General features: G+C 46.8%; 1 protein-coding gene across 2 annotated transcripts; it reads left to right on the forward strand.

Annotated features, from left to right (window-relative positions):
• Nucleotides 1-100: 100 nt before the first annotated feature.
• On the forward strand, nucleotides 101-9,166 carry LOC115608743 (shugoshin 2-like). Of its 2 annotated transcripts, XM_030488048.1 has the most exons (9): nucleotides 101-404; nucleotides 714-857; nucleotides 1,779-1,954; nucleotides 2,219-2,281; nucleotides 2,859-2,953; nucleotides 3,746-3,999; nucleotides 4,658-6,607; nucleotides 7,840-7,966; nucleotides 8,836-9,166. In XM_030488048.1, the coding sequence occupies exons 1-9, from the start codon at nucleotides 158-160 to the stop codon at nucleotides 8,960-8,962; spliced, it is 3,183 nt and encodes a 1,060-aa protein (XP_030343908.1). In that variant the 5' UTR covers nucleotides 101-157; the 3' UTR covers nucleotides 8,963-9,166. The 2 variants fall into 2 exon arrangements, with proteins under 2 accessions (XP_030343908.1, XP_030343909.1); XM_030488049.1 differs by lacking the exon at nucleotides 1,779-1,954 and having other exon boundaries at nucleotides 260-404.
• The last annotated feature ends 1,378 nt before the right edge of the window (nucleotides 9,167-10,544 follow it).

A 10,544-nucleotide genomic window follows, 5' to 3' on the forward strand; every position in this document is an offset into this window, starting at 1 on the left:
CCTCTCCCCGTCAGGGCGGAGACCTGACCCTCAGCGGCCACGGCCCGGCCCAAAATGGCGGCCGGGCCCCACGCTGGAGCGCGGGTGCTACGGGCTCTCCTCACCCGCCGGCTTGAGGGAAGCAGCATTCCCCGCCCCGCCGCAACCGGCACTAGGGATGGAGACTTGGTGCGCGGCGGGTCTCGTCCCTGCTTTCCCCGGTGGCACAGCGGGCAGGCGCAAACACCCGCCATCCCGCCACCATTCCGCAGGGCGGGGCGAGGCGAGGGGCGGGCCGCCGGCCGTGGCGGTTGCATTCAAAAATCGCCTGGCGGGCAGAGCGGCTCCTTCCCCCTTTCGCCTGCTCCGGCAGCCTGAGGGGCAGCCGCCCGCCGCCCGGCGGGGCTCGCCGCGCCACCCCGCAGGTGAGGCGGAGAGTCCGCCCGTCCCGCTCTGCTCCCCGCCGGTGCTGAGGGGCCGCTGGGCGAAGGGGGCGGCGGAGGGGCTGTAGCGGCCCATGGCGGCCGCCGTGCCCGGGAACGGCTGGTCTGGGGTGAGGTGCGGCGCGGTGCCGTGTGGCTGCGGCCTCGGTGCTCCCTGAGGGCGCCAGCGCAGCAGCGGGGCGGGGGCCGAGGCCGCAGGGGGTTCTCGGGGACAGTGTGAGCCGTGGCCGGTAAGTGCTTGCTGAAGGGGAGATTGCGGGTGCTAACCCTGCCCGGTGTCGCTCCCTGCAGCTATGGCATCTCGGGAGGCGTCCGAAACATCCTTCTTCAGCCTGAGTGGTGTAAGAGAGCGCATGCGGGAGAAGAAAAAGGGTGCCTTGAAGACGGCGAAGTTGAATGCCTCGCTCGCATCGAAAATCAAAACCAAAATCATTAGTGAGTGTTTTTTGCCTTGCAGCTTGTGCAGAGGCTGGCAGCTGTGTCAGCTTGTGACTATGCCTTTGGCTGTGGCTCTTACCCAAAGCTTATATTTAACAGCCGCTTTTCTGCCTGTGGGTGTCTAGTGAATTCGAATGAGCGTCAAGTACCACTTGAGGTGCCCAAAGGTGTCTGAAGTATCTCTAACTCGTAGGTTTAACGCAAAATCTTTGGAGCAGCAGCTGGGGCCATTACAGGCTGCTCTGCAGCATCTCGCATGGCATTGGACAGCTGTGTCCAGGTAACTGAGTCCTCAGGATCCAAAGAGCAAAAATAAGTAGTGTGGAAAGTATTCTAGGGTATTTGCAATCCTGCGCGGAAGCCAGCCCAGCTGTGATTTGGTTTTATGGGGGAAATAATGCAATGAAAGTGAATGAGATAAATTAGACTACCTTGAAAAGCTAGGCATTTCTGTTACTTCTATTTATTTATTTTGAAATTAGGAAGCATAGATCTAAATCTGCTCAAGGGCTACTGCAAAGGAAAGTGGTTTTTTATTCCTCTTCTTGGACGGAGATGAGGACTCAGAACTACAGGGACTTGTTCAAAGCCAAAAGCATATCTTTCTAAACTTGGCACATGAACCACACCATCACTTATTAAGAATCGAAGCAGTAGCTTGCTGACTGAGCATGACCCACTCAAGATGGAGTGTCTGTCTGAAGTGTTGCAGGTTATTATTAAGCTTTTCCTGCTGTTCTCTGGAGACTTTTGTTGCTGGAAGGAATTATATTGCTGACTTTGTGTGGGGGCTGTTGAGTTGTAGGGATCTGAGCCTGGCAGAGGCTGTTCTAGGAAAAGGAATAAGTATGATGACGGAGGAGGCATAGATGAGACCTTGGATGCTGATTCTGTGTGATACTTCTCTATCCCTTACAGACAACTCCTCCACTATTAAAGTCTCCCTAAAGCACAACAATAAAGCGCTGGCCCTGGCCCTCAATGCGATGAAAGCCAATGCACAACGGCTCACCCAGGAGAAGACCATCTTACAGAAGGAGGTAGAGCAGTGCCACTTCCAGAATGCGGTGCTGCGGCACAAGCTCTCCTTCCTGGTATGGCACTGACAGTGTAGCTGGCATTGGGAGGGGTGGTAGGCAAAGTATGCAGTACTATCATCTCAACCTTGGGAGGAGTGAGCTGTCACTGATTGTTCATGCTCTGCATATGAAAAATGTCACCATTTATTTGCTTACTCTTTCTTCCAAGCTGTGTTCTCTCCAGAACATGGCTTGCTCTGGCTAGCAGCATCCTTATTGGAATAGATGTTTTGATTTAATGTCTTTATGTTTTTTTCACTCTTCATTATCTCAACATAGGATAACGCCTTGAAAGAACTCGAAAACATTATGGCTGCAGTTAAGACAGCTCGGCTGTCTGAGGTAAACCATGGGAGATGTGAGCACGCTGCTCTGGGAAGGGATCTGGGTTTGTCATTTGTCTCTGGCTTTTGCTTTGTGTTGCCTGCTTCCTTCAGTGTTTGATGCTGAAGCTGTTTTCTTGGCTTGCTTGAATTGTGCTAGCTGCATCCTTGGTTTTAGCTCGGTGTTAATGATTTCCAGGGTAACTTTTGTAGGAAAGGCTACAGCACCTTCCTATCCCAAGTTGCCTTCCTTTGGGTCATTGGCTGTATTTGGCTAGTAGGCTTTTCTGCTGTGACAGGTTGTGACTTCTATTTCTTTTTTTTTAAGGTTTGCCATGGCAACTCAGGGTAGGGAATAGGACACTTTCCATATGTCCTGTCTTATGGGTGGGTGGGAAAATATTCTTGCTTCCTAGTCTGAACTAGTTTAACTTCATCCTTAAGCCCGCAGAGATGGATTCAGACTCTGGGACAGAGTCACCAGCAATATTTGACATACTTTCCAGGGTGAAACTGAGCTTCTGCTGTTTCTGTGCGGGAGCCTGCATGGGGAATTGCAAGAGCTTTAAACCATCTTTCTGTTTCTTGTTTTTCAGTTCCATACAAGTTCTGCACCCTTGTGGAATGGCCAGAAGAGCAGCATAACTGAAGATAGCTGGGCCGATGATATTGCAGATGGTCAGCTTGTGAGGTGGGCCTTAAAATGCCAGATGTCGCAAAGTTTGTCTTGAATTTCTATATGCTAAACTTTCCCACGTGTTTTACAAGCCCAGTTGTCTGTTTACATGAGAGGTCTTCTCTAAACCACCACTGCTTGATCTTTTCCCTTACTTTGTGCCTTTCTGTTGTCACTCCTTGTCTTATTTGCCCTAATGCCAGGTCTATGCATAAACTGGTCCTTTTTCACTCCTTTTTTTGAAAGCACATTGCTTTTAGGTGGTTTTTCCTTTGTACCTGGTGAACACTGCAAGATCTCCTTGAGTGAGTGAGTGCCATAGCTGGCTGCTTTGGTGTTTGTTACATACACATGCTTTATAGTCTTCTGCTTGTATGATGTAAACTTGTGTTTTGGAAAGAAGGTCAGACCAGGATGCCTTAAAATATATTTGAAATTCTGTTGCTCCTTTGTCTCGTCTCCCTTCCGAACACAGTGGAGCCCTTGGAGCTGCCCACATGTGTATCTCCAAGCAGCCATGTTGGTGTTCCACACTGAGGTGAACCTGTGGTTGCAACCTGTGCACTGAAAGGCCTTCCTTGTTGCCTCAGTGTACTTTTCTCCTGCTTCTGTGTCTGCAGCAGTGTGCCTGCCTTAGGAGTACCCAAAAATGGGAAATCTGTCCTGGCTGGGCAGTGTGTGTTCTGCAGCACTTGAAGCCTTCAGAAATGTGTTTCAGCAACTCTTGAAAGCTGTAGCTATTCTGCTGGATTCGGGGGCCTGTCACAGGTATGGAACATCTCCGTTCCTGTTCTTCCTTCTCACCAGGGCTACAGGGATGCCAATGAGGGTGCCCATTTCCAAGCCGTGTGATGGTTGCAGTTCCACAGGAGTACAGACATCCTCACTAGATCTTCAGAGTCCTGCTTCTAATGAGCCCCTGGAAGTTGTGCCTGTTGCCTCCAAAGACACTTTGCCACCACAGCCTGCTGAGAAGCCTCAGTCCCCTCAGGAAAAGAATGAGAAGGTGACTGAAGTAATGGAAGCACAAGAGGCTTTTCTTGGTTCTTGCATCTTTGGAGGTAAACTTGCATCTTCTGCTGTTCCTCCGCTATGACTTTGTGTGTCTGTGTTTGGAAATGAACATAGTGCCATAGCTCCAGTTAACTCCTAACTATCACTCCAGCAGCTCCTAATGGCTGTTAGGAACTACATACTTTAGTGATGCTGCTATCACTAGAATTACATGTATCCCAGAATAGGATGTCTTGCGTGGTGGGGATATTTTGGCATATTTGCAGTTGCTTGAGATCACTCATAGCATAGCATAGCATCAACCAGGTTGGAAAAGACCTTCAGGCCTATTTCTGAGTAATAGGCACTGAGCTTATATAAGATTTTCAGGAATCTCTGAAGGTACAGAATCAAACTAGATGCACATGTTCTGTTCTTTGTGGATTTGCCATATAAATAATAACTCTCATCCAGATGATGAGTATTCCTAAATATCAAGGCTGGTTCAGGGGTCTTGCTTCCAGCTGCCTTTCTGTTCTGAGGGGAGCCAGCTGAGCAATTCTGTTAGATGGTAACTTTGGGGAGCCCCTGTAGACACAAAATCATGCTTTTTCTATGCTCTGGATTTGTGGCAGTGTGCGGGGCACGGCTTTTAGTGGTACGGGAAAGCTGGTATTTGCCTGCTGCATTGCTCAGTTTTAGGAATGAATTTTGTCTTTCCAACAGAGGTCTTTTGCACCACCAAACAAAATCCCAACAGTTTGCCAGCACTTTCCTTGGAAAGTCATTCTCTTTCACATGAGGGCGATGAGATTGCAAAACATTTGTTGGATCGTCTCTCACAAGGGTACGTTACTCAGAGGAGAAAGTATTACAGCCTGGTTACAACAAGCACTCCATCTTCTGGCGTGGATGTCTTCCCACCTGTCAGTTCCACTCAGGCAGCTGAATGGTGTATCAGAAAGGACAGCAGCAGCTCCAGCAAGAGCAACACGGAGCCACAGCTGAAATCTCCCAGCTCCCTGGTTTCACCTACTCAAACCACTGTTACTCCTAATAGAAAATCTTTGGGCAAAGAGATTTTCTGTGATCAGCCACAGGATAAAGAAACTGGGTGTGGGGTTGAAATGGACCCCAGATATAGCCGAGTCCCTGAGTTTGTTCCTGTGAAGGTTAAAACCGAAGGTAATTGTAAAACTGGCAAGAAAAAAACTGTTAAAAAAGCAAGTATGGGAAAAAAGAAAACAAACACAATTAAAAAAAATGGAGAAAGTAGTCCTGATAGACCTCAAGGTGAAGAGAGTGCTCAAAATACAAAGAAGCTTCATCAGCCAAAAGTTGCAACATGTCCTAGTGAGTCTGAAGTTTCTGAGATGAGGCAGAAGGCTTGCACGGAGGCTTTTGACAAAAACACAGGCTGTGGCGTGGAGCAACATTCCTGCTTTCCTGATGAAGTCTTCCTTTCCAGAAAAACATATGTGGTGAATCCAGCACAGCTGCACAGTCTTGAAAGTAGTGACTTACTGCAACAGGTTAAGAAGGATGCTACTTTTGAGATCCAGCATAGAGAGAGCTTGTCAAAAAGCCCAGTCTGTACCTTCTCAAGTCTTGAAGTTCCCCCAGAGGATTCCAGTCTACAAAATTCACTTTTCTTGAGGAAAGAGACCTCAAGTGCCTGTGCTTTGCAAGAGGACTCAAATGTGAGCACAAAGAGCATCAGACAGAAAACCAACAGAAAAACTAGAATAATTAGGCAAAAAGGTGACTCTGAGGAGGAGAATCTGCCAAACAGTGAGAAAACACCAGAGGCCAAAGCTGAAGAACAGCCTAAAAGAAGCCAGACAAGCAGGAAGAAGTCTGTCAGGAAAGGCAGTTGTCATGATCAGAGAAATGAAGTCGATGTTTTTGGCCTATGTATAGATGTTCAAGGAGTAGCTAAGGAGAGCACAAAGGATTTACAAGGTAATCTTAAATGTAGCAGGAAAACTTACGTTGTCAGTCCTTTGGATCTTGCAGGAAACTTGGGTTGTGTCCAGACAGATTTTGAAGACAGTGACATTGTACCTCCCAGGTCTCTTCCTGGGAGCAAAGCTAGCAGAATCCCCAGAGTTCAGAGGATGGTAGCTGCTCAGAGCAATAAAAAACAGACAGAGGGCCTTCAAGAAAAGGGGCAAGCTAAAGTTGATGACAACAACATGAACATTTCAGAAAAAGAGTCCTATCCCAAACCAAAGCCTCGGAGGGGGAATACAACCTCTAGACCTCCAGAGACTGATTCCCTGGCCAGACAAAGTGATGGTGCCAACGTGCTTATTGGAAGTTCAGCAGAACTTGCATCCAAGCAAACTGCCCTGACAAGGAAGTTTTCCTGCATTATGGATCTTCTGCCTGATCCAGATGCCTACCTGGAGGAGCAGATGGCAAATAATCTTATGGACCTTTCACACAGTCTTAAATCCTCCTCTGTGGCCTATTCTGCAGCTTCACCTGTCAGCTCCTGGCTTACAGATGCATCAGTTTCCAAGAGCTTAAGTACTGAGGGCAACAGAATGCCTGAGAAATCCTCTGTTTGGCTGGAAAGCTCCCTGATATCTAAAGAAAAGACTGCAGAGGAAATACCTGGGGAAAGAAGCCAGGTGGAGCCAAGTTCTCAGAGCTCACCTTCACAGGAACCTGGTAGGTACTAGGCTGGGGAGGGGACCTGTGTTTGAGATGAGTGCCAAAAATCCACGCAGCAAGTGCGTATATTTTTCTTCCCCTCCACTTTTTTCGGAGTTAAGGTCAGTGACTAATATACTTCCACTTGTGCTGGCCAGTCATTTTTGTGGCTGCATTTGCTTCTAGTATATCAGCATTCCTGTAAGAATTCCTGGTCACTTGTTCATGTGTGGATATTGGGAAAAGACTAGGAGCATATGCTGCGAGTTTTTTCACTGCTCTTGTTATCTACAGGGCATGCCTGTCAATTTAGAAAATCAATTACTCAAGCAGTTGAAAAGTATAATTTGGTGCTGACCCTGCCTACTAGAGTCTGTGTTACTGGGGCACGGAACAGGATGAAGATGGCAGGTTTTCCATCCAGAATGGTCAGTGCTGCAAGGTTTCAGTCCATATACCTCTGGGTGGTATATTTAAATCGAAATTCATCATCAGAAGCTACCTAAATTCTCTTGGTGTTGGGTTTTTTTTCTTGGGGGGGGGAGGGGGTGTGATTTGGAGGTTGTGGGGTTTTCTCATTGTTGTTTTGGTTTTGTGTTGTGTGGTTGGGTGGGTTTTGTTCCTTTTTAAAGGAAGGGATTTGGAAGGTGTCCCTCTTGGCTGGTAATACAGTAGTTAAGCTGAACCTTTTTGGGAGCTTGGATGCTCTGTATATAGAGTTGTTGTGTGGGGTTTTTCCTTCGTGTAACAGTTGACAGACAGGCCTGTTACAGTCAGAGTGGGCTGCACTTTGTAGAGGGGGAAGAAGTTTATTCTCCTGCCCTCCCCCTTTTGGCAAACTCCACTTCGAAAGCTGCAGTGAACATTTGCATGGCCCTGCGTCTTGACGGAAGTCTCGTTTGGGTGCCATAAGCTTGCTTTCTCCTCTAGGCTGCAAGCTCCTGGGCATTAGAACTATCATTTCTGTAAATTTTTAATACTATACCAGGGCCCAATGATACTAGCGGTATTAGTGACCTGTATTTTTACAGTGAGGAACCTAATTTGACGTTTGAGGAGTAGGTCAGGGATTTTTAGAAAAAAATGATCTCCTGAGTTTAGAGGCAACATGACTGGATTCAGGATTGTGCAGTGTTCAGAGAAACGTGGTAATGCAGCACTCCTCTGTTTGGCAGCTGTATTTCTTAGGATATCTGGAGATTATTTGGAAACATTTTGATCAACACCTGTGTGAATGTCTCCCTTTGCAGCGACCAGGCCACTGCAGGACTTGACCAATGCCAGCGCTTTGTCTTTCTCTAGCTCGGAAGGAGTGTCAAGGCGCTCATCCAAGCGAAAACGGGAGCCAGGCTCCTACAAAGAGCCAAAACTCAACAGGTTGGGCTTTAAACTATTCCTTCCCATGGCTGTTCCCATACTACAACTCCTGCTCTGCTCTCATGTGCTCCCTGTCTGGGGCTGGACCATCTGTCACTTTGTTTGTCTTTAAGTTTCTCTTGCCCTTCATGCTTCTGTGATCCTCCTCTTCTACCACAGTGTGGTTAAGCCAAAATTCAGCATTAGCACACATGCATGTGCAGGCTTCTGGTATCAACCTACCAAAGATGATATTTCCTTCACTGAAATAAGCACATGTTTTGGCAGACTTCATCTGTGGTATTCCAGTAGTAATGAAGGATAAGCATTAGGATAAAATACAGCCTAAATAAAGACAGCTGAACAAAAGCCTTGATTTCACGCACTGCCATTCTATGATATCTAATGTTTTCTACAACTAAATAATACTTATATTTTGATGTTTGAATTGGGTTTCGGTGAAGGAAATGCTAGGTTTTGAGGAGGGTTTTCTCCTGGGAGCAGGCTCTATTTGCTTTTTCTGGCAGATACAAGTACCTAAACAAGTAGCTGCATCTCCTCCCTAAGAAACTGTAGATTCAGTACATCCAATGGCCACTGTACAGAACCATTTAACTCCTAAAATGATGACTTTGTTATTGTGCTTCTGGGTAATACCATGTTTTTTCCCTGAAAAGTGGCATGGTTTGAACTTGCTATGAGGAACTAGTTATACTGGGTCAGAAGATACCCTATATTGGTACAGCTGTTCCTGGGCAAGGAACAAACTGTACTGCTCAGTCATCTTATAGTGGAAGCATTTCATTAAAATCAGAAACTTTAGAGACTGAAATCATACACTTGTTCAAGAAATACCTTGATGGTTCATTCTAACCCTTCTGGTTCTGCAGCAAACTGAGGCAGGGTGACCCATTTACAAACACGGAGTTCCTCCACAACCTTCCCAACAAAACCAAAAAGAAGAAAACTGCAAAAGCCACGGAAATTATCAAGAAGATAAAAAAGGAGAAAGAATAGCTTCCTGAAGGAAGTGCGAAGGCAGCCAAGCTAATAACAATGGGAGGAGACATGGAGCCAGAAGTAAAATTGTGGTTGGACAGGCAGCCCCCAAGCTCCTAGGGGCTGTGTGTCTTTGCTATTGCATAGCTTATTTTTTATTCTAATTAATACTACTACTGATAAACTCAAGTATAAATAAAGTGTCCTGTCCTATGTAGGTAGTATAAAAGCTTTGTGATGTTTATTCCCCACCCTTTGCCTTTAAATGCTTGGGCACTTGTCTGCGAAGTCTTTGTGTGCAAGTGCTTATGGCACCACAGCCAGCTAACGGGCTCTGTGCAGGTCTGGGGCGAGTACACCTTGAAGGGCTGATCTTCCAGCACTGCAGCTACCTAGATGGGCTTCTTAAAGGGTATGAAATAGTTGCAGCAGCCCAGGCTTGGACAGCAAGCAGAAGAGGTGTGCCGACATAGTGCCTAGCATTGCGTCTAGGTTACAGGTAGAGCAGTCTGCTGGAAAGTCATGTTTAGGGTTGACTACAGAAGCCTTGGGCAGCCCTAGAATTCAGAGTGCTCTCCTGCTCTGTAAGGGAGTTATCAGATAACTGATACATCCTCTCTCACTGTGTTTGCTGTCAGCGGGGACTTGCTTAACTATGGAGTTGAAAACTGAGCCGTCTACCAGTCCTGAGCAATAGCTAGGACACAGATGCACACATCTAATGCCATCAGTGTCAGCACTGGAGGTAAGCCAGGCTATACTTTGATCAAAGACAACTTTAGCTGGGGTCTGCTGCTGGGAGTGTTGGTGCAAAGGGCTATTCCTGGTGGTAGGAGCTGCAAAGTGCTATTCCTGATGGTAGGAGCTACAAGGGCCCTGCCCAAGAGCTCTGTCAAGCAGACAACTGTGTTTCAGGAAGTCCTGTGCTCTTTTCTATTGCAGACTGAGTGCCCACTGGCCTCCAGCACTTGCTGTTTTAGACTACTGGTGTCTAACTTTGAAGGTTATTGATATTAAACGTTTGAGGGAGTAATGGGGAAAAATAGTGATTGTATTAGTAGTAAAGAGGAAGGGAACATGCCTCCTTGGAAGCAGGAAAGGTGTTTCTTCATGGCAGAGCAGAGAAAGGGATGCTGTGATCTTACAACTACACTTACTGCTTCTCCAAATACAGAGGCAAGTGTTCCTTTCTCTCCTCAGCACTTCAGCAACATCCATCAGTTTACCAGGATAAATTGGGTCTTCCCATGCTCTGTACAGTCCTCCAGAAGATGGAAACTTTGTTAGTACAGAGGGAAAATAGTGTCATCTGCAGTCAGGTAAATGCTACTACATTGCTGGATTGTTGTCATTAAAACAAACATGAAGTATAAATTTAAAGAATTCCCCCCTTTATTTATTCAGTTTCCTGAAAGGTACTAAGTTTTCCCTGATGCTCTGTCACTCTGGAAGCTGGGTAGGAGCTAGTAAGTAACAGAATTTGGCAGAGGTGGTGTTGTAGTATGACCTGCCTGAATGTGGCACAGAAGGTAAGTACAAGCTCAGACATTTGAACTACTGATGTCAGAAGCCAGAGATGGGAACACAGATCTCCCAATCT

The sequence above is a fragment of the Strigops habroptila genome, chromosome 5 (assembly GCF_004027225.2).
Source record: "Strigops habroptila isolate Jane chromosome 5, bStrHab1.2.pri, whole genome shotgun sequence".
In the NCBI taxonomy this organism is placed as follows: domain Eukaryota; kingdom Metazoa; phylum Chordata; class Aves; order Psittaciformes; family Psittacidae; genus Strigops; species Strigops habroptila.

Coding starts and splice junctions, on each gene's coding strand:
- LOC115608743 (XM_030488048.1), top strand. CDS start 158: ATGGAGACTTGGTGCGCGGCGGGTCTCGTCCCTGCTTTCCCCGGTGGC. Junction 405..713: donor CTCGCCGCGCCACCCCGCAG/GTGAGGCGGAGA, acceptor CGCTCCCTGCAG/CTATGGCATCTCGGGAGGCG. Junction 2,282..2,858: donor AGACAGCTCGGCTGTCTGAG/GTAAACCATGGG, acceptor CTTGTTTTTCAG/TTCCATACAAGTTCTGCACC.